This window comes from Camellia sinensis, chromosome 3, assembly GCF_055761805.1.
Source record: "Camellia sinensis isolate YWXY chromosome 3, ASM5576180v1, whole genome shotgun sequence".
NCBI lineage: Eukaryota > Viridiplantae > Streptophyta > Magnoliopsida > Ericales > Theaceae > Camellia > Camellia sinensis.
In genome coordinates this window covers 16417168-16438509 of record NC_138963.1, presented here as the reverse complement: position 1 = coordinate 16438509, position 21342 = coordinate 16417168, and the positions used below count along the sequence as shown (strand labels likewise).

Here is a 21342-nt window from a genome sequence, read left to right as displayed (position 1 = left end):
AGGTATATAATTAACTGTTCTTGAATTTCATTGTTGGCTGTAAATGGATCCGGATTTAGTCAACCTAGATCTTGTTTGATAGATTTTAAAAGTACTAATTTTATTAAAAATCGACACGTAGATTAAAGTTATATTATTTTAAGGTTTAAAATATTAAATTAGTTACTAAATATATTTTGGTAATAGTGATGTGTTAAACTTTTCAAGAAAAACTATTTGGGTTTGTCCTTGATGAATTAAAGTTTTATTACGAGAAGCTTTGACCAAATCTCCCAATCCAAATTGCCTAAATCTAGTCCGTTTGGAAACTGGCTTTTCTAATGGCTTTTTGGCTTTTTTATGAGATGAAAAAAATCAGTTTGTTTGGGATAGTTTTTTTAATTGAATAGATGGTTGTTGTGAGGAAAAGAGTGATCGATAGATATTTAGAATATGACATTTTAGCTTCTCTTTTTTTTTTTTGACTTTTTGACTATTTTAGCCAAAAAAAGCCTCTCCCCAAAGTTGGTATCAACAATAATCATAGGACAATTCTCCTGTATTTCATTGACTATCAAGAATTCATGAGGTATTGGATTACCTCATTGAATCTCCTGGCAGTTGCTTGCGAAAAAACAACAATAGAATAATGAAAATCATTTTACCAAAGGCCCTACTTTTCAATACCTACTGTACGGGCACGAAATATCCTTCCCGTATAATCCTGTTGATCAAGTCTGCGCTCCTCCGTACGACGTCGCTATACTCCCTGAAAACACAAACGTGAGCTAGCCGGCGGGTGTGTGCCGGATACCTCTCCGATGCCTAAGTCAGCAAAATAGACAAAAGCTCTGTGTATTCGAGAATCAAAGTTGTGTTACTTCTCCATAGGTGATGTTATGAGCTTTTATAGGTTCCATGTAGCACAATTCTAGTAGGACTTTTACTCCTCCATATAGAGTCCTCCTAGGAATCACATTCCTGAAAGATAATACTTATCCTTCAACACTCTCCTTACTGCTTGAACCAAGTGAGATGGTTTTACCATGGTCGGACTCCAATATGACCGAGGTAAGCATGGCTATGCTGAGCCGCAGAGTAGACCGAACTATAGCTAGTTTGGTTCTTCCTTTCACTGCTCTTACCCCGGTTCCTCCTGCACAAACCCTGGCGTGATTAGACCGAGATAACAAAATATCAAGGTCCTGACCGAGCTAACAAATAGCTAGGTTCTGACCGGGCTATCCATAATATGCCATGACCGGGCTAACTCTGAGTATGGCAACCAGGCTAATCACTACGCTTCTTTAGACCGGAATAACTTCAAGGCTCTTTTGGACCGGGATAATAAAGGCGTTCTCCGGACCAGGCTAACTCCAAGCTCCGTTTTATCCAGCCCTTCTTACCGTGGCCCAATGAATGGCCCATTACCTAGCTCGGCCCAATTTATATATAAATTACCCTCTCAATTGCCCCTTAATTCCATCTGCATAGCATGATAGGGATTACCTGTTACTAGCCGAGCTAAAAACTTTATCCTTACAATCGAGCTAAACTCTTTAGCCTTTCCAGCCGAGCTTAAAAACCCTTTAGCCTTTCCAGCTGAGCTAAATTCTTAAGCCTTTCCAGCCGAGCTAAATTTACACCGGGCTGTACCTGTCTGGTTGAAACGTCTCTTCAATCACAGAGACTGAATCGCTTCTCATTCCAAGGACACGCGGCATGCTCTTATTGGCTAAAGGCAGTTGTCACGCCGTCTTCGTACCTCATGTTTTTTGAACAGTTCCCGCCTTTTTCCCATCTCTTTTCACAAAACAAGCCCTAATGCTTTGAATCATTCACTTTACTATTCAAACTTCTCTCTCTTGCGAGTTTCTGACACTCCTCGACCCTGAGCTTGCTGAGTTCGTGTTCTTCACTGTCTTTGCTTCCATCTTCAGTTTCCTCCTCTTGACCTGGTAAGCTAAGCTACTCAAATCTGTCTTGTTTTTGTTTTTTACAATCCATGGCATATTGTTTTGTGTTTTTGCAAAACACATTTTCTGCTTGGTCATGCGTTTTTCTGGAAAAAACTTAGCAATAGAACCACTTGAACCCACGAAACAATCTGTAGAAACACTGGGTCTGATCCCAAATAAATATCCAACCGAACTAGGAAGTTGTTTGCCTTGGTCGTAAGCCTAGCCATTTCTGGCAACCAAACTGAAACTTGCGCCATACTTGTAGCTTCCTTAAGTCAAACCACCGTTTGTTTCAACTAGCCGAACTACTGAACCGCGCTAGATCTGCGCAATGCCACACTAGAGAGCCTCAACGCTGACCGAGCTAAAAGTTAGGGCTAGACCAACTTCCTTAGTTAAAACTGGATTAAGAAAGCTGTCCCAAAGGCTCGACCAAGCTAAATCCCTTCGCTCAAACGGAGCTAAAACTGCGTAACCGAGCTAGGGCTTTATTTACCTATCGATACAGTGGAAAACGAAGGACAAGGGTAACTGACTTTCTTTTAGAAGCTTCTCCCGAACCGGACCCATCCTTGCCTCAAATTAACCTTATCCTTCTTACTGCCGAACAAGAAATGGCCAAGAAGAGAGCCATGCGAGCCCTTCTCACCAAAACAAACCCAACCGAGGTACCACCAGCCGGTCAACCTCAGGAGACCGTGGTGGCCCTTCCATCTCACCAACCCTCATCATCCCGCCAAAAGAAGCGTGCCCGGACTACTCTAACCGAGCAACATCTGGTTGATGAAGACGAAACTGTGGTTCCTCAAACCACTCCGCCAAGCCCTCCACCGAGCCCACAACCGGAGCGCTCTGACCGAGCTACCTCCTCCAAGTGGGCTCCAAAAATCACCTTTCAGAACCGTGCTATCACGGATTCGGACTCAGTGGTCACAGAAAAAGACCACCTGATGGCCTTCAACTTGGCTAAAGGTGTTTGTCTTCCAGCCGACATGAGGCACCACGACCACCTGACCAAGTTGAAGGCCCTTCGCTTGTCCACAAAATCCATGGTGCTGGTAAGTTGCCCTTTTACTTTTTTTTTTCTAAAGAAATTTGTCTAACTTTCAACTCGGTTATACTGAAAAAGTGTCTTACCATCCTTTTGCAGGCCATACAGAAAAACCACATCGCTCACAAGCGAGTGTTAGAACTAAGGAAAGCAACAAGGCAGGCCATGGCAGAAGCTGAAACCAAAACGGTCGAGCTAGAAGCATCTCAACAGAAGACCGCCGAGCTAGAGGCCAAGGTCACCCATCTGACCGGACTAGTTACCTCGGCTAACGCTGATAAACAAAGGTCCCTGACTGTGATGAAAGATAAATACCTGCGTGAGCTGACCAAGCTTGAAGGCAAGAAGAACACTGAGATCGTCGAGCTACAAAAGAAGGCAGATGACGCGGATGCTGAAGGTTTCAAGGAGGGGGAGGCTCTTTACATTAAACAATGTGAGGCAGCCAAAGACTTATTCTTTAAATGCGGATAGAGGGCGGCCATGGCCCAACTCGGTCATGGACCAGAGACCGAGGTTTTCAATCCTCCTCTGTATTTTATCCCGGGTTCGATGACGGAGTATGCTGCGTCTGTTCAGCAACAGTTTCTTCAGTCTGAGGATGACGAAGAAGAAACCGAGCCAAACAATGCTCCGGTCGTTCTAAATAATGCCCCGGTCGGTAATGAACCTGTTTTTCAGTCAACTGAGTTGGAGCCACCGGTTGAAGATCTGACGACCGAGATACCAGATGAGACCGGGCTACCAGATGAAACCGAACTCCGAGTTGTACTTGACGCGGAAATAGACAACATTTTTGCTTGATTCTGTACCTTTTTTTTTTTTTTTTAACCTTTGGACATTTGTAACCGGGCTGAAGTAACATCCTTCTGTACTTGTGAACTTTGAATGAATGCTTGTTTTTTGTTCAAACTCTTATTTCGGTTGATCTTTATGCTTGTACTTTTACTTTCTAACTGATGTCTTGCATGAGGTTTAGCATTCTCTTGCCGAGATACTTTATCCCAATCTTAACATTGCAACTATAAGTATACCTGCCAATCACTCTTTAGCCGAGATCCCTACCTCGGCTGAAGAATACTAAAAGTTGGTTTAATCCAGCCAACCACTCTTTAGCCGATGTCCTTACTTCGGCTGAAGAGTACCAAGAGTTGGTTTAGTCCAACCAACCACTCTTTATCTGATAACCTTACCTCGGCTGAAGAGTACTAAGAGTTAGTTTAATCCAGCCAACCATTCTTTAGCCGATATCCTTACTTTGGCTGAAGAGTACTAAGAGTTGATTTAATCCAGCCAACCACTCTTTAGTCAATATCCTTACTTCGGCGAAAGAGTACTAAGAGTTGGTTTAATCCAGCCAACCACTCTTTAGCCGATATCCTTACTTCGGCGAAAGAGTACTACGAGTTGGTTTAATCCAGCCAACCTCTAGATTGGTTTTTCCAGCCAACCCAGAGTAAAGTGTTTGGTTATTCTGACCAAAAGTCCTGCAGCCTGGATCCTTATCCTGGGCTTAAGAGGGTGTTGGTTTTTCCAGCCAACCTTTAGATTGGTTTTTTCAGCCAACCTAAAGTAAAGTGTTTGGTTATTTCGACCGAACGTCCTGCAGCCTGGATCCTTATCCTGGGCTTAGAAAGGGTGTTGGTTTTTCCAGCCAACCTTTAAATTGGTTGTTCCGGTCAACTATGCTTTCAATGCCCCTAGCCTACTAAAACAACTTTTATAGAATAAAAACACTGATGCTGAAATGAAAACTACTTGTTTTATTGGGAAAAAGAAAAATTACAAGTATTTTAAAGTAAAGCTAAAAATAAAATAGTTTGAGATTGGCAGTGTTCCATGGTCTGGGAATTGCTTTGCTGTCTTCGTTTTCCAAGTGGTAAGCACCTTTTCCTGCTAATCCGACCACTTTGTAAGGTCCTTCCCAATTAGGCCCTAATTTGCCATATCCTGGAACCAAGGTGTTTCCCATTACTTTGCGCAGTACCCAATCTCTGATTTTGAATTGTCTTGGATGTGCTATCTTGTTGTATTTTCTGGATAACTCTTGTTGGTATGAGGCAATGTGAACCAGTGCTTTTCTTTTCTTTCTTCGGCGAGGTCGAGCTCCAATGCTATGGCTTCTCTATTCAAGTCTGGATCAAAATTTTCGCTTCTAATTGTGGGGAGGCCAACTTCCAGCGGGATTACTACTTCCATGCCGTAGGCTAAGGAGAATGGTGTTTCTCCTGTTGATCGTCGAGGTGTGGTGCGGTAAGCCCATAAAACATGAGGAAGTTCCTTAGCCCATTTGCCTTTTGCTCTTTCTAACCTTTTCTTCAGTCCATCCAAGATGACCTTGTTTGATGCTTCCGCCTGGCCGTTGGCTTGGGGATATGCCGGTGTAGAATTGTAGAACTCTATCTTGTATTCTTCACAGAAGTCTCTAAAGATTCTGCCATCAAACTGAGTGCCGTTGTCTGATATTAGGGCTTTAGGTATGCCGAATCGAGTAATGATATTCTGCCAGACGAACTTCTTCACATCTTTTTCCTTGATTGATGCCAATGCTTCTGCTTCCACCCACTTTGTGAAGTAGTCCGTTGCTGCGAGAAAGAACTTTCTGTTTCCGGGTGCTGTTGGAAGGGGTCCTATTATGTCCAAGCCCCACATTGCGAAAGGCCATGGGCTGGTCAATGGTAGGAGCTCTCTGGCTGGTTGATGTATTTGGTGTGCGAACTTCTGATATTTCTCGCACTTGTTCACATACTTCTCCGAGTCTGCTTGCATGTATGGCCACAAGTCTCCTTGCGAAATGGCTCTGTAAGCTAACGATCTTCCTCCTTGGTGGCTTCCGCTCGCGCCTTCGTGTATCTCAAACAAGAATGCTTCCACTTTGCTGGGGTGGACACACTTTGGATAAGGTCCTGTGAATGACTTTTTGTACAATGCCATAGATAGGGAAAGCCAAAATCGCTGTGACTTTGTTCTAATTTTGTTGGCTTCTTTCTTTTCTTCCGGTAAGACGCCGTCTTTTAAGAACAGTACGATGGGATCCATCCATGAGGGGCCTAGTTCGGCGCAGCATACCTCTTCTGCTTTGGGGTCTTCAATGCTTGGTCTTGGTAGGTAGTCAATTATCAGTGGATGAGGGATGGATGTATCTGTCATTGAAGCAAAGCCTGCTAGTTCGTCTGCTCTGCTGTTTTCCTCCCTGCCAATCTGTTCTATCCTTACTACTTCAAATTTCTTGATCTCTGTTCTGACAAATTCTTGGTACTTGGCCATCCTGTCATACTTTGCTTCGTAATTGCCAGAAATTTGGTTTACCACCAGCTGTGAGTCGCTGTAGACCATTAGCTCGGTAGCCTTCGTGTAGAATGCTAATTTGAGACCTACAAGAAGCGCTTCATACTCCGCTTCGTTGTTTGATGCTGGGAATCCAAGGTTGACTGCTTGCTCCACAACCAGGCCGTCTGGTGAGATGAGGACTATACCAAGTCTTGCACCATGCCGGTTGGATGCTCCGTTCACAAAGAGCTTCCACATCTCTCCGACGAATAATTTCCAGCAAGTGGAGGGATCAGATGATGCCGTGGGGTCAAGAATGTTGCTGGTGTTTTCTTCAAGGTCCATACTTGCTGTCTGTCCCTCGCTATCTGATTGAACCAAGTCTTTATTTGTTGGTGAGTCTTGGCTTGGTGTAACATGGTTCGCTTCTGCCTTACTCTCTTTACTCTGGTCTGCCTTGGGGTCCGACTGAGTATCCTGAACCAGGGGTTGTGCTATTCCAGCGTCAACTTCCATTCCTAGTTCGGTTGTATTAGTCAAGTCAATTGGGCAGATATGATGACTTCCAAGAGTAAATTCTGCGACAAAGTCTGCCAAAGCTTGGGCTTTTATCGCGGTTATGGGTTGGAACTTGATGTCGAATTGTCCCAACTCTACTGCCCACTTAAGATTCGCCCAGAAAAGTTCGCCCTCTCAAACAAAGCTTTTAATGGGAAAGCTGTGAGGACGACTATGATGTGGGCGTGGAAGTAGTGCGACAACTTCCTTGAGGCCATCATTAAGGCCAAGGCCAGTTTTTCCAGTGGCAAGTACCTCGTTTCGGGGCCCAGCAATGTCTTGCTGACATAATAGATGGGCAGATGTTGGATTCCTTCCGCACAGACCAATACTGCGCTGACTACGTGCTGAGAGACCGCTAGACACAGGAAGAGTTCTTCTCCAAGTATTGGGATGACAAGCAGTGGTGGAGAAGACATGTATTCCTTCAAGTTTTCCAGAGCACGGTCGCATTCTTCGTCCCATTCGAACTTGGCTTTTAATGTTAGAAAAAATGGTCGTAGTCTGTCTGACGACCGGCTAATGAATTGGTTGAGTGCAGCTGCCATGCTGGTGAGATGCTGCACTTCTTTTACTGAGTTAGGCCTCTTCAGATCCTAAATAGCTTTGATCTGGGAGGGGTCTGCCTCAATACCCCGGTTGGTCACCAGGAAGCCCAGGAATTTGCCAGATCCTACACCGAACACGCACTTAGATGCATTAAGGCACAACTTGTGTCTCTTCAGAATCTAGAACATCTCACCTAGGTCCTTTAGATGGTCGTTCTCATCCTTGTTTTTGACCACCATATCGTCGATGTAAGTTTCCATTGTTCTGCCTAACAACGGCTCAAGCATCTTGGTGACCATTCTCTGGAATGTTGCCCTTGCGTTCTTTAGGCCAGAGGGCATGACCTTGAAGCAATACAGTCCTCTTGGAGTTGTAAAGGATGTGACCTCCTGGTCTGATTCGTACATGGTGATCTGATTGTAGCCTTTGTACGCATCCAGAAAGCTAAGTTGGTTGTGCCCCGCCGTTAGGTCTACCAATTGATCTATCCGTGGTAGAGGGAAGCTGTCCTTTGGGCATGCTTTGTTGACTGTCTTATAGTCGATGCAAACACGCCATTTGCCATTCTTTTTTGGCACCACGACTGTGTTGGAAATCCATCTAGGGTAGTGCACCTCTCTGATAGCTCCTGCCTCTAGCAGATTTCCACTTATTCCGCCACTATCTCGGCGTGGTGGAGTGCCGATCTGCGAGTGCGCTGAATGATTGGTCTGGCGGATGGGTGGACATTGAGTTGGTGATAGATGAAGTTTAGATCAATGCCTGGCATGCCATAGGGTGTCCAGGCGAACACTTCGATGTTAGAGGTCAAGAATTCCAAGACCTTTAATCTCTCAGTGTTGGATAATGACGAACCGAGCAAAAAGAATATATCCGGGTTCTTTTCATCTATTCTTACTTCTACCAAGTCTTCCACTGCTTTTTGGTTAGCTGCTTTGCCGATATCTGCGAATAGTTCATTGCTCTCAGGTTCTTCACCGAATGAACATATCCCTTGGCAATACGACTGCCATTAACCGTGACAAAGCATTGCTTGGACATAATTTGGTCTCCAAAGACCTCTTCAATTACCCCGATTTCGTTGGGGAATCGAATTACTTGATGGTAGGACAAAGCTACCTCTCGTATGGCATGCAGCCATGTTCTTCCCAATATTATGTTTTAAGTGGAAGGGACCTTCAACACCCAAAATTCCACTTGTTTTGTCACGCTTCCTGCCCTGACTGGCAGGATAATTTTGCCAACTGGCCATTCTGGCATTGAGTTGAATCCGATCAGGGGGGATACAGCTGGGGCCAGGTCTTTGTCCTCCAATTTTAGTTATTTGAAGGTGTCGTAGTACATGATCTCACACAAGCTACCTTGGTCTATCAAAATTTGCTTGACGTCATAGTCCTTGATGCGAAGGGTGACGACCAGTGCATCATTGTGAGGGCAATATATTCTTTCCAAGTCCTTGTCTGAAAAAGACATGACGTTCATGGCCTCTGTTCTCCCCTTTTTGATGGTAGGTTGGGCACTTAGTACCTCTCTTAATTGCTCAAACTTCTTTATCATGCCTCTGAGCTCGCATACGCGCTCAAGTTCGAATACTCCATGAATCACGTTGATCACGCCTTAAGGTGGGGGGTTGATTGGCATACCGTTCGGGTGATCGTCATTCTGGGGGGCTGGCTGTGCCCCTCCTTCAATGTATTTGTCCAGGTGACCGGCTGCCACCAACTCCTCTAGATGCTGTCTCAATGGTGTACAATTTTTAGTGCGGTGCCCATTTTCTTTACGGAAGGTGCACCATGATCTTTTGGCGTAGTCCTTCTGCGCCTCTCTTAGCTTGGCAGGCCATTTGACGAAAGGTTCATCGCGTATCTCGCTCAGAATCCGGTAGATTGGCTTTTTGAATACCGTGGTAATGGCAGCGCGGATTCTCAACCATCTTTTATCATGGTCTTCCCCGTTGTCCCGCCTGCCTCATCCATTTTTGTTCGGACGTTCTACCGCGTTAACCTTTACCGCGGTCTTTTTATCTGGTACTGCGGTCGTGCTAGACTTTGCTTTAACACGGGCGCCATCTTCTTCAACCCGAATGTGCTGGTGCACTCTCTCCATTAAGGCCTCCATCGTAAGAGGCGGTGTCATAGTGATTAAGTCCCTTAGTCTGTTCCCGACTGGAAGGCCTCTTTTGTACTATGTGATGGCGAGATTGGTGAGGCAGTCCCCAATCTAGTTGAAGGCCTCCCAGTAGCAGCTATTGTAGGATTTTAATGACTCTTTTTCGCTCATGTCGATGGAGAGCAGTTGATCAATTTCCACCAGGGTTTTGGTGTTCGTTCTGAACCTAGTCACGAACGCCTCCGCCAATTGTGCCCAGGAGGCTATGCTGCCTTCTGGAAGTTTTTCGAACCAAGTCAAGCCTAGGTCACCAAGGCTTGATGGGAAGGGGATGCACATTAAAGCTTTGTTCCGTCGGTATACTGCCATAACCTGACGAAAGTGGCTTAGGTGCATGTAAGGGTCTGTCTTCCCTTCATACGTGGTAAATTTTGGCTGGATGAAGCCTAAGGGTAATGGTGCGTTCTCAATTGCCAGAACGAACGACGAGCAATGGAGTCTTGCCAACGCTTTATCTGTTGGTTCGTAGGCAAGGTGCGGTATTGGCATCCCAACCTCGACACTTTCATGCGTCCGAGGGGCCAACCGCTGAAGGGCTGAAACCCTGTGTGGATCGCGTGTCCTAGCATCTTCCTTCTGTCGCGTCCTTTCTTCAAGCACAATCCGTAAGTCGGACGATCTAGGCAACTCCGTTTGCCTGGATGATGTATAGTGCGTGTGTGAAGGTCGATAGGTACTTCCCTCTGTGTAAGACTTTAATGATCTCGTTCTCTTAGACCTGGAGTGACGAGTTCTGGAAGTCCTTGATTGAGTGTCGCTCGTCCTGAGGTTTCTACTCTCTGCTTGCGATGTCGTGGTATGCCTACTAACGATCTTCTTAGTGGCGAGGAGGCGCATTGCCTTTGCGCCCCTCTCCTGTCGCCACCCTTTTTCCCTTGATCTGGCACTTCATGGCCTCCATGTCCGCCGCCATCTTCCTTATCAATTCATCTTGCTCCTTCATGCGGTCCTCCAGAACTTGAGGATCAAACCTCCGCCTTTGTCTGTCGGGACTTTGTGAACGAGAGTGATAGGGGCTGTTAGTCCGCCTCCTCCCCCTTGCATCCCTCCTGGGATTCTGTCGCTGTGGCTTCAAGTCCACCATGGGAGGGATAGAAGGTAGGCCTTCGCGCCTTGCACCCTCCTTTGGTGTTTTTCCGTCGATGGCGGACTGCGGCAAATCTTCGTTGTGCGCCATTGCTTCTAAAGAGGAAAAGCTTGATCAAGAGGTTTTGTTCTAGTCTGATGTTCCCACAGACGACGCCAATTGTACGGGCACGAAATATTCTTCCCGTATAATCCTGTTGATCAAGTCTGCGCTCCTCTATACGACGTCGCTTTACTCCCTGAAAACACAAACGTGAGCTAGCCGGCGGGTGTGTGCCGGATACCTCTCCGATGCCTAAGTCAGCAAAATAGACAAAAAGCTCTGTGTATTCGAGAATCAAAGTTATGTTACCTCTCCATAGGTGATGTTATGAGCGTTTATAGGTTCCGTGTGGCACAATCCTAGTAGGACTTTTACTCCTCCATGTAGAGTCCTCCTAGGAATCACATTCCTGAAAGATAATGCTTATCCTTCAATATCCTCCCCACTGCTTGAACCAAGTGAGATGGTTTTACCATGGTCGAACTCCAATATGACCGAGGTAAGCATGGCTATGCTGAGCCACAGAGTAGACCGAACTATAGCTAGTTTGGTTCTTCCTTTCACTGCTCTTACCCTGGTTCCTCCTGCACAAACCCTGGCGGGATTAGACCGAGATAACAAAACATCAAGGTCCTGACCGAGCTAACAAATAGCTAGGTTCTGACCAGGCTATCCATAATATGCCATGACCAGGCTAACTCTGAGTATGGCAACCGGGCTAATCGCCACGCTTCTTTAGACCGGAATAACTTCAAGGCTCTTTTGGATTGGGATAATAAAGGCGTTCTCCGGACCGGGCTAACTCCAAGCTCCGTTTTATCCAGCCCTTCTTACTGTGGCCAAATGAACGGCCCATTACCTAACTCGGCCCAATTTATATATAAATTACCCTCTCACCTACCAACTAAAAATTTGATAAGTACATACATGTAATCTTGATGGCCAAGAAACTCCTAGTATGGTTCCTCTATAAGAAGCTACCAAGTCCATGACTAAAATACCAACCTCAAACTTGTAATTTCAAAAAGAGTAACAAAAAAGCTAAGAATTGATAAAATGGCTGAACAAGTGAAGTTGTTGGGACATTGGGCAAGTCCTTTTAATTGCAGAGTTGAGATTGCCCTAAAATGGAAGGGCATCGAATACGAATTCATCCAAGAAGATCTCCAGAACAAGAGTCCTCTTCTTCTCAAGTGCAACCCTGTTCACAAGAGGATCCCAGTGTTCTTGCACAATGGAAAGCCAATTTGCGAGTCGCTTGTCATTCTTGAATACATTGACGACACCTGGAAAGGCAATCCCATCTTCCCCAAAGATCCCCATGAGAGAGCTATAGCGCGTTTCTGGGCCAACTTCATAGATGAGAAGGTATGTTATTATATTTTTTTTTTCTCCAAACAAAAATGTTGTGTGCACATAAAATGTCTAGAAAATTCAAGGTCAATAAACCCCATAGTCTCCTTAATTTGTCTTTCATCATTATAGTTCTAACTGCATCAATTTTACCTTACAATACACCTTTACAAATCAGACTAAAACCAATGGGCAAATTAGTCCATTCTTCTCTTCAAAATGAATGATGAGTTTGCGTCAAATTTGAAATGATCTATTCTCTTTTGAGTGGATAATTTTGCCGTTGATTTCTATGTAATTTCTTATAGGTATTATCAATCGGACTTAATTGTCACAATGTAAAAATTTACAAATCTAGCATCCTTTTTCAAATTTTGCTCTTTCCTATCAATGTGGTCGTGCAATTTGATGAAGTTGTATCACACTTTAATACTTACATTAGATTAAATTCATATGTCGCATTGGATTTTTCTAATTTTTATAATTTGGTGTGTGTATTACAGTGCTTGCCTGCAATAAAGAAGGCTTGTTTTACCAAAGACGATAAGGGCATTGAAGAAACAATTGAGCTCCTGAAAACACTAGAAGCCCAACTGAATGATAAGAAGTTTTTTGGAGGAGACAGTGTTGGTCTAGTAGACATTGTCGCAAACTTGATCGGATATTGGCTTGTAGTGATTCAAGAAGCAGTGGGAGTAGAGGTATTGACAGAAGAGAAATTTCCCAGACTCTACAAATGGATCGAAGAGTATGTCAGTTGCTCTGTCATCAAAGAACATCTGCCACCCAGAGAGAAACTACTGGCCTTTGCCAAAGCAACTTACAACAATCAGTAGTTTTTTTTTTAAACATTTTTTCATCAAAAATAAAAATATGCAGTTTCGAATTGCAGACCGGTCTTCTTTTCTATGTACTACTAGTTCTTGTGTTTTGTGTTGAGAATTGATTAAAGTACTTTAAATTTCTATGTATGAGGAGCTAGTTATCGCTCTTGTTTCATTTCAAATAGAAAGTGATATTTTTGTAGACAAGCTGTGAAAGAGTAATGGTGTGCATTAGAAATAGAGTAATGATATAGAAATATTTATAAAAAAAAAAAAAGTAAACAGAATTTGTATATGGAAGTGCATTAGCCACGAAATCTTGATAAAGAATGGCAGTTGAGTCAGGATTGCACAAAACAATGAATAAACAAAGAACTTTCTACACCAAAAAAAAAAAAGAATAAATAAAGAATGACTCGGCAAAGGATCTGTGCAGAAGGAAGTGCCATGTATCAGTACAACACCTCTTCCCTCACATTTTTAGCTTAATTAATTCAAGTTCAACCATGAAGAAGGGTTGTGACCATTGTGTGGCTCGTAATCAAATGTGAGGGAGGGAACCAGTGGTGCAATTGTCACCATGTCTAGGTTAATTAGTTCTAACTGCCTCAGCCATCCTTGAGTCTTGATCTTGAAGTCCTACCTACTCAAAATTGGGCCTGTTTGGTTGTTTTTCATTTTCTTTCGTTTGTTTTTCATGTTTTCAAAAACAAAAACATTGAAAAATTCAAGAACATCCATTGTTTGCACATCGTTTTTATTTTTATGAGAAAATAATTTTCGAAAACAACTTTTGGTGGTTTGTGAATAATGGGTTGTTTTCATGAACAAATCACCAAATATTTTTTTCCCTGACTTTTCCCGAAAATGTAAATAGGAAACAAAAACACAATCAAACAAGAGCAACCATCTTTCTTATATCTGCCACAGGGAAATTTGCTTGTGAATAAATGAGAAAATCAAGTACTCTAATGTTCTAGATGTTGCAACCTTATGAATTTCTAATATGGCCTCCATAAGAAGAAGAATTGAAACTAACAATAGCTAATCCTCATCCCTAATAGATATGATTGATTGTAAACCTGCAACCATAGATGATCCAATCTAGTCCACATCAAAATTGGCTATCACTCGAGTAGACATCGTGACAAACTTGATCGGGTTTTGGCTTCAAGTCACTCAGGAAGCAATGGGTGTGGTGTAGTTGTTGACAGAGGAGAAATTTCCTGGACTCTGCAAATGGATAGATGAGATGAGTAATGTTGATTGCAATGCCATCAGAGAGTCTGCCTCGAATCTCAAGACATAATAATGTCAAAACATAAACATTTGAAAAAAAAAAAAAAGACTAATCGTGTGCTCATACATAGCGAAAATCCAAATATATATTAGTATTATAAAAATAAATAATTAAAAAGAATCAATTCCTGGAATTTGGACATTTCAGTGCTTTTGAAAATCTGGATCCTTGAAGATGGTCACAGGGCAAGTGGCATGGCTCATCACAAAATTGGTCACGCTTCCCAAGATTATCCTGTGTGATCATTAACAACCCTTAAACAAAAAACACCCATGAAAATGAAAATGTATCACGGGGAGAGAGAGAGAGAGAGAGAGAGAGAAATGGTGGAAAGAGAAAAGAAGAGAAGAGGGAGAGTACCTTTGCATGGTGCTAAGACCTCTGCTTCCCATAACCAAAGAATTCAGCTTCAGATCTTCAACTGCTTCACATAGCTTTTCTCTTGCATCACCCCAATACAATTTCATAACAACATTCACCTATTTCATACATACATTATTAGTATTTTTAAAAATTAAAAAAAAAATAGCCAATGAACCATCAATCACAAATCCAAAAAGAAAAAAGCAAACGTTTTTAAAAACCTCTTTCTGTCGAGAAGCAGTGTCGAGCATGTCGAGGATATCAATGTCAGTTTTGACATCATATTTCTTCAAAATCTCGGCTTCACGAAACTCCGACAAAGGAATAAGAGCTGTAAGAAAAAAACCCATTTTGGTTTTCGATCAAAATCGATTGGATCGAAACAGAATTGAGATAAAAATTGAAGAGAAATGAAGATGAAGAAGAAGAAGGGGGGGCTTACGAGAACCAGACTTGGACCAGAGACGATTGCGAGACTCGTCGAGGGTGGAAGATTTTATGTGGATGATGAAGATGGTGTCTCCTTTGTCAGCCAAGTTGTCTATTGCCCATTGCAGTGCCATTTTGCTGCTCTTTGAGAAGTCCATTGCCACCCCTGTTTTCCTGTCCTTCCCCATTCTCTCTCTCTCTCTCTCTCTCTCTCTCTCTCTCTCTACCTTAGACTCTGCTACCGTTTTAGCAGAGAAAAGCAAAAACAAGGGTTTGAGTGCGTGAGAATCGCTTGATTACGCTTAAAAACCGAGTCTCTCATGGATGAGGTGATCTGCTGTTTTTGCTCTGCTTTTGGAATGGTCTTAATATGGAAAGTCCGGATTTGTTAAAATTAAAGATGTTAATTGATCTATTATCGGTTTAATTTAGACCCTACTTTGATCATCTATAACCCGTTCAACTTATACAACTAAATAAAAAAAAATTACTAATATAAAAAGATTAAATTCATTCAATATCAGTTGTTATATTATTAATTTATTTTTATCTATACGATTTATATATTTTTAAAAATAAACTGTCTATTTGTTATAATATATATATATATATACTAGTATATATCTGTGCCCGTGCCTGAAGGCACAGTATAAATAAAAATAAGTGAATAAAAAAGAGAAAACAAAAAAAATAAATAAATAGGAAGAAAAATAAAAAAGGGAGAAAAATAAAAAAATAAAAAGAAAAGAAGAAAGGTGGGATCATGGGAGGATGGGTGAGAAAATAAAAAAGTAAGAGAGCGAAGCGGGAAAGTATGATGCATCACAGTCATTGTTTTGTAGTTTGAACAGATTTGAGCTGTCCAAATATTCTAGTAGAATAAATGTGTATATGACAAATTCAAAAACCATCCTATTTTATTATATATATATCTATATAATAAGTCAAGAGTGTTTTTGAAAATGTCTTAAAAATGTATGTGAGATACATTTTGATCCCACGGTTTAGATCCATTCTAATAAAAATCAATGGTTGAGATGTGTTTTCCCGCCCAAACACTCGGTCCTCTCTCCCTCTCCCACCTACCCACGTCTCTACCCATTCCATCTTTCTCTCTCTCCCTCTCTGTTGCACGCTACCTCTCTCCTTCTCCCCCCTCCTCTCTCAGTGGCTTGAATTCGCAACCCTCCCACTCGCTGTCTTGGACCTCTCCGATTCGCAACCCCGATTGGAGCTCTCCGTTACCACTCTCCCTCACTCCGACGTTCGCAATCAGGACCGCTGCCTACCCATCGCCAACATCAGTCGGATCATGAAGAAGGCGTTGCCTTCCAACGGCAAGATCTGGTGAAAATTAGGAAGTCATTATCTGAGATATCTAGCGTATTTCTAACGGAAGTCATTATCTTTGATACGATTCCCGAAATCTGGTCAAAATTAGGGCTTTTACTCGACTGATTTCGAAGGGGAAAATCTGGGAAAATGAGGGTTTTGATGGTTCGAATGTGGTATACGATGGAGTCGGCTCGAGATTCAACGTGGACTTATTAAGATGAATGGTGAATTCTGATGCAGAAAACGAGTTTGATTTTGGATTTTCGTAGGAGGGTTTTGGAACGCGAATAAGTAGCTGCGAATTTTGCTGATGATTCAGAAATTGAAGTCGCGGGAAAGAGAATCGAGGACAAAGAAATTTTGGGGAATTTTGTAACGACGAAGTAAGACTTTTTGTATTTGTAGTTGGTTCTTTCAAATTTCTTGCTTTGTGATTAATTTTCTTGGAAATTTTCTATATGGAAAATTTTCTTGGAAATCTTTTTTGATATTTAAAAAAAAAAAAATATTTTGTGTTTTTGTTTGATTATATGGCTGTGCAACCTTGATTCAATTGGTTGGAAATTTTGATTTTATGTAGTACTTTTGGAAATTGAGTGAGAACAGTTAGTGTGCTTTTCCATTTTCACGGGTCTAATTTAGTTCTGGAAAATTTGAACTTTGGTCCACCATCCAGTTGTTGAAAATGTGTTTAAAAAACAACAAAAAGAAAAATCTTTATTCACTTTGAATTCAGCCATCGTGTTATGCGGTGATTAATTATCAATTTCCCACCCTAGATGAAGATGATCATTGTACAAAAAAAAAAAAAAAATTGCTCGCTGTAAAGATTAGTGGCCAAAAGTGAGGTAGAATAGCGTGATAGGCATCAATTGAATTTCTCGAAATGATTAATATACTATCAGTCCTGGCAATGACTAAATCTCTGCAATTGAACCAAGGATTAGCTTATATTCTTATCTAATTTTCTGTTACTTTGCATAATCATTATGAATTTAAACTGACACCATTTTTTTTTTCTTTTCTATTTTGCCCGGTTGATTTTGGGGAATAATTGTGGTTTCTCAATTTGCGGTATTTGAGCCAATTTCTTGCCAGAATTACTGTTGTTCCTTATTTTGTTCATTACTGATTCAGGCAATAAGTTGCAATTTTTTGTTCATTACTGATTCAGGCAATATTTTGTTCACGAAGGGATCTGCTAGCGGAGGTGATCGATCCTCTAAAAGGGATATAGTTGGTGCTCAGATTGATCCAAATATACTGGTAAGGCAGCAAATAGCCTTTTTTATTTTGCCACTTGAGTGTGTAAGTTTAAATGTAATTGTCCTTTTGATCCGGTGGAATGAACTTCAAATAACAATTTCATTTTGTTGTCTTCTGTTTGCATCTGTGGTGGATAAATTTGGCAGTTTGCTCATCAACAGTCCTTCCGAAGTGTGAATTCCAAGTAAGTCTGTTTGTGTCTGTGTTATTAGCCTAATCCAAATGTAATTCTTGCTAAGTGAGCATCAATCTAAGTGGAGCAATTATGTGGAGATTTTTGGATACCCATGAAAAGTCACATTTTACATTACCATTTCACGCATTTCCAGCCCTCCCCACTTAAACAGTAAAGAAAATAATCAGGGAACCTCTTCATAGTGGCCCTCTAACTTCATGTTAAATTGCCTGCTTTGAACTTTCTCATTATCCACTGACCCACTAATAACTTATCAGAGTAGCAAAGGTTTGTAATTATACGATTTTTATCATATTTGTTTTAAAAAAAAATAAATGATAAGCATAATTTTATAATAGACTCTTCATTTCTTAACGATAAACATGATGAAATTAATTAACTTATTTTATCAAATTCAAACCAGTGGTAAACCCTACGAATCAAATTACGCCTTTCCAGTTAATACCAGGACTGAAGTGAGCTGCTATGGGTGTAATTTTGTGTTGTTACCTTGAAGGAACATCTCAAATAATTGATTATTATGCATATACAATTATGTCATATTTTATCAAATTGAAACCGGTGGTAAACCCTACAAATCAAATTACACCTTTCCAGTTAATACCGTGACTGAAGTGAGCTGCTATGGGTGTATTTTTGTGTTGTTACCTTCAAGGAACATCTCAAATAATTGGTTGTTATGCACATACAATTATGTCATATGGCTTGCTTGCATAATGTTTGAAGGGCCACCACTTTCATGGGCCCAAATTGAGAGCTTAACTCAGAAACTTTTATATTTTTATCATTGAACAAAATTGTTTTCATCATCTAGAACAAAATTATTTTGTTTTCATAATTTATGTATGCTCGACAGATTGGATTCAATATCTACAGATTTTATTTCCATACAATGTATGTATGGTCGACAAAATTATTTAGTATAGAGCATAAATTTTTTTTCTTAATAGTCTCTGCCATTTCTACATCCAAAAACTACTCTCTTAATAGTATGGTCGACCATACATACATCCAAAAACTAGAGTGAATTTGTTTTTTAACATCAAAATAACTATCAAAAATAAAAATTTGACCTAATTCTGTTGTATGTGTATTTTTTATTTTTATTTATTTATTTATTTTTGTTCTAATTTTGTTTCCACATTATGTCATTTAGTTTTTACTACTCATGAATTGGTGTGTATTGTTTGGTTAATTTTATTTTATTATAATTGCAGATCATTAGTTTACCATTTTAATTTTAATGAACATTATAAATTTTATATGTTTATTCCTTAATTTGCATTAAGACTAGGGAGAGTTGTTATTTTTAATTGAATTCTGTAGAGGGTATGGTATAAGCAAAATTATTAAAAGTTCTTTAAGAAGAAAAAATGTTACAGACTCCACATGTTTTAATATGATACGTATATAAATTACAAATATATTTCGATCTCAATATTATTTACACCGTGCCTTTAGGCACGGGCATACACTAGATGATGGAAAGGTGCTCCTCCGCTTGGCACATCTATATGAGGTAAAAATCAATCCCGTGATCCCCTTCATATTCCCATTAACGAAAATAAATAAATAAATAAAACTAATTTGGATATATTTACAACTCAAAAATCAAGAAAACGACCTCTCTTTTTTTTCCCGCAAGTGTTATCTCAACTACTTCTGTCAATTCTATGATTCCTCTTTTAGCTCTTTTCCCTAGGCCTACATCTGTTGTGGCCTTCCTTTATAGATTATAATTTATAGCTATCTGTCGGATGCATTTCTGTTTTAGTATGTTGAACATAAAGTTTTTAAATTAGGGTGGTACGTTGCATTGTAGCTGAATTTGAGAAAAGTTTAAATTGCAGTTGATCTAAGAAGATAAATAGATTTTTCGTAAAGAATCTAAGAAGATTTCTGGACCAGTCTATGATACAATGAGCCTTTCTTTTCAACTCAAACTACTGGGTGTTCGCAAATTATAGGACAGAAGTGTTGTTTTAAGTGTTGATTGTACCTTGAAACTAGATATTTATGTGATAATGTGGATCTGTGAAGTGATATCTTAGATTTCGTAAATATCTGACACTTTGCCAAATTGATATAAGCAAATTCGTTCCACTGACTGCACTGCACATTTTAGTTCTCTCATCCATTTTTTCCCATTATTGTCCTCTCATTCACTTCTTTCATGCTGCAAATGTGGTTAGGCAGGGGAAGATGCCGAGTACTCAACATTAGCCGAAGTTGAACTGAAGAAGATGTTTGCTGGAAAAGTGGTATGTACAAGACTATCAATTATATTTCTCATTTTTTCTCCTGCCCACTTGTTGTGCTAATGTGTGCCTAGATTATGCTTCATGATACTTTCTTTTTGATCTGGAAACTTGAGGTCCAGTCACAATTACAATTTGTGGGTCATATATTTGCACAATATTTAGTGCTTATTTTCGAAATTTAGTTTTCATACCAATGAGATCCCATAGGGACCGGATAACTGACTTTTAAGCAGTTGTATCATAATATGACGAGGTTTTTTGAAAATGTCTTAAAATGTATGAGAGATACATTTTGAATCAAGGGCTGAGATGCGTTGTTTTTAACCATAGAGGGCTGAGTTGTTTTGTAATGTTTTCGATTCCCGCCCAAAACAATCCCCTCTCTCTCTCCTGTGTTCCACCCACTCCAAACATTATTTGCACACTTCCCCTCAGAGTCATGTTAATAATTTTTAAGTTATTTACAGAACCAAACAAGCATTAGACATGCAGAAGTATAGCATGGGCCAGTGAGTGTGAAGTCCGTGTCCATGCAGTGTTATTAGTTCGAAATTTGCTGTTTCAGTTGTTATGGGACTCAATTTGGGCAAAACAAGCCAAAGAATCTATTGTTAACAAACAGATTCTGCTTCTGCTATGTTATATATATAGATATATATATTTGTTCAAAATCTGTTGTGCATTTATAAAATTTTAATTTTTTTTTTCAAAATCTGTTCTTGAAAATCTGTTTTTCAAACATGGATACTTCTTACAAGTTAATAATTTTTCAAATTTCATCTTCTAAAATGTTCTTTTAAACTGTGGAATTGTATCTATAATTATTATGGGGACATGGACCAAACCCATCATCTCCACCCTGCATTTTCAGTGTGTTTACTTCCAATATTTAGCCATTAATTTGGTTTTTTCAGAGTCATAGCAACTCCCTTTTTTTCAGAGTCATGTTAATAATTTTTAAGTTATTTGAAGAACCAAACAAGCATTAGACATGCAGAAGTATAGCATGGGCCAGTGGGTGTGAAGTCCATGTCCATGCAGTGTTGTTAGTTCGAAATTTGTTGTTTCAGTTGTTATGGGACTCAATTTGGGCAAAACAACCCAAAGAATCTATTGTTAACAAACAGATTCTGCTTCTGCTATGTTATATATATAGATATATATATTTGTTCAAAATCTGTTGTGCATTTATAAAATTTTAATTTTTTTTTTCAAAATCTGTTCTTGAAAATCTGTTTTTCAAACATGGATACTTCTTACAAGTTAATAATTTTGTTATGAGTACAAAATATAAATTAACAATTGTGTTATGAGTACAAAATATAAATTAACAGTTTCACAAAATATTA

At 40.3% G+C, this 21342-nt stretch overlaps 2 protein-coding genes and 1 long non-coding RNA gene across 3 annotated transcripts; 2 read left to right on the top strand and 1 right to left on the bottom strand.

Moving 5' to 3' along the window:
• Window positions 1-11653: 11653 nt before the first annotated feature.
• LOC114280491 (putative glutathione S-transferase) lies at window positions 11654-13043 on the top strand. Its single transcript, XM_028222868.2, has 2 exons — window positions 11654-12034; window positions 12523-13043. The coding sequence occupies exons 1-2, from the start codon at window positions 11723-11725 to the stop codon at window positions 12853-12855; spliced, it is 645 nt and encodes a 214-aa protein (XP_028078669.1). The 5' UTR covers window positions 11654-11722; the 3' UTR covers window positions 12856-13043.
• A 1138-nt stretch (window positions 13044-14181) lies between these two features.
• On the bottom strand, window positions 14182-15202 carry LOC114280490 (universal stress protein PHOS32). The gene is made up of 4 exons (XM_028222867.2): window positions 14949-15202; window positions 14728-14837; window positions 14504-14622; window positions 14182-14377 (listed from the first exon to the last, which is right to left on the bottom strand). The coding sequence occupies exons 1-4, from the start codon at window positions 15121-15123 to the stop codon at window positions 14287-14289; spliced, it is 495 nt and encodes a 164-aa protein (XP_028078668.1). The 5' UTR covers window positions 15124-15202; the 3' UTR covers window positions 14182-14286.
• A 2240-nt stretch (window positions 15203-17442) lies between these two features.
• Window positions 17443-19990, top strand: LOC145822350 (uncharacterized). Its single transcript, XR_014363478.1, has 3 exons — window positions 17443-17536; window positions 17683-17720; window positions 19925-19990. It is a non-coding gene; the product is annotated as an uncharacterized LOC145822350 (long non-coding RNA).
• The last annotated feature ends 1352 nt before the right edge of the window (window positions 19991-21342 follow it).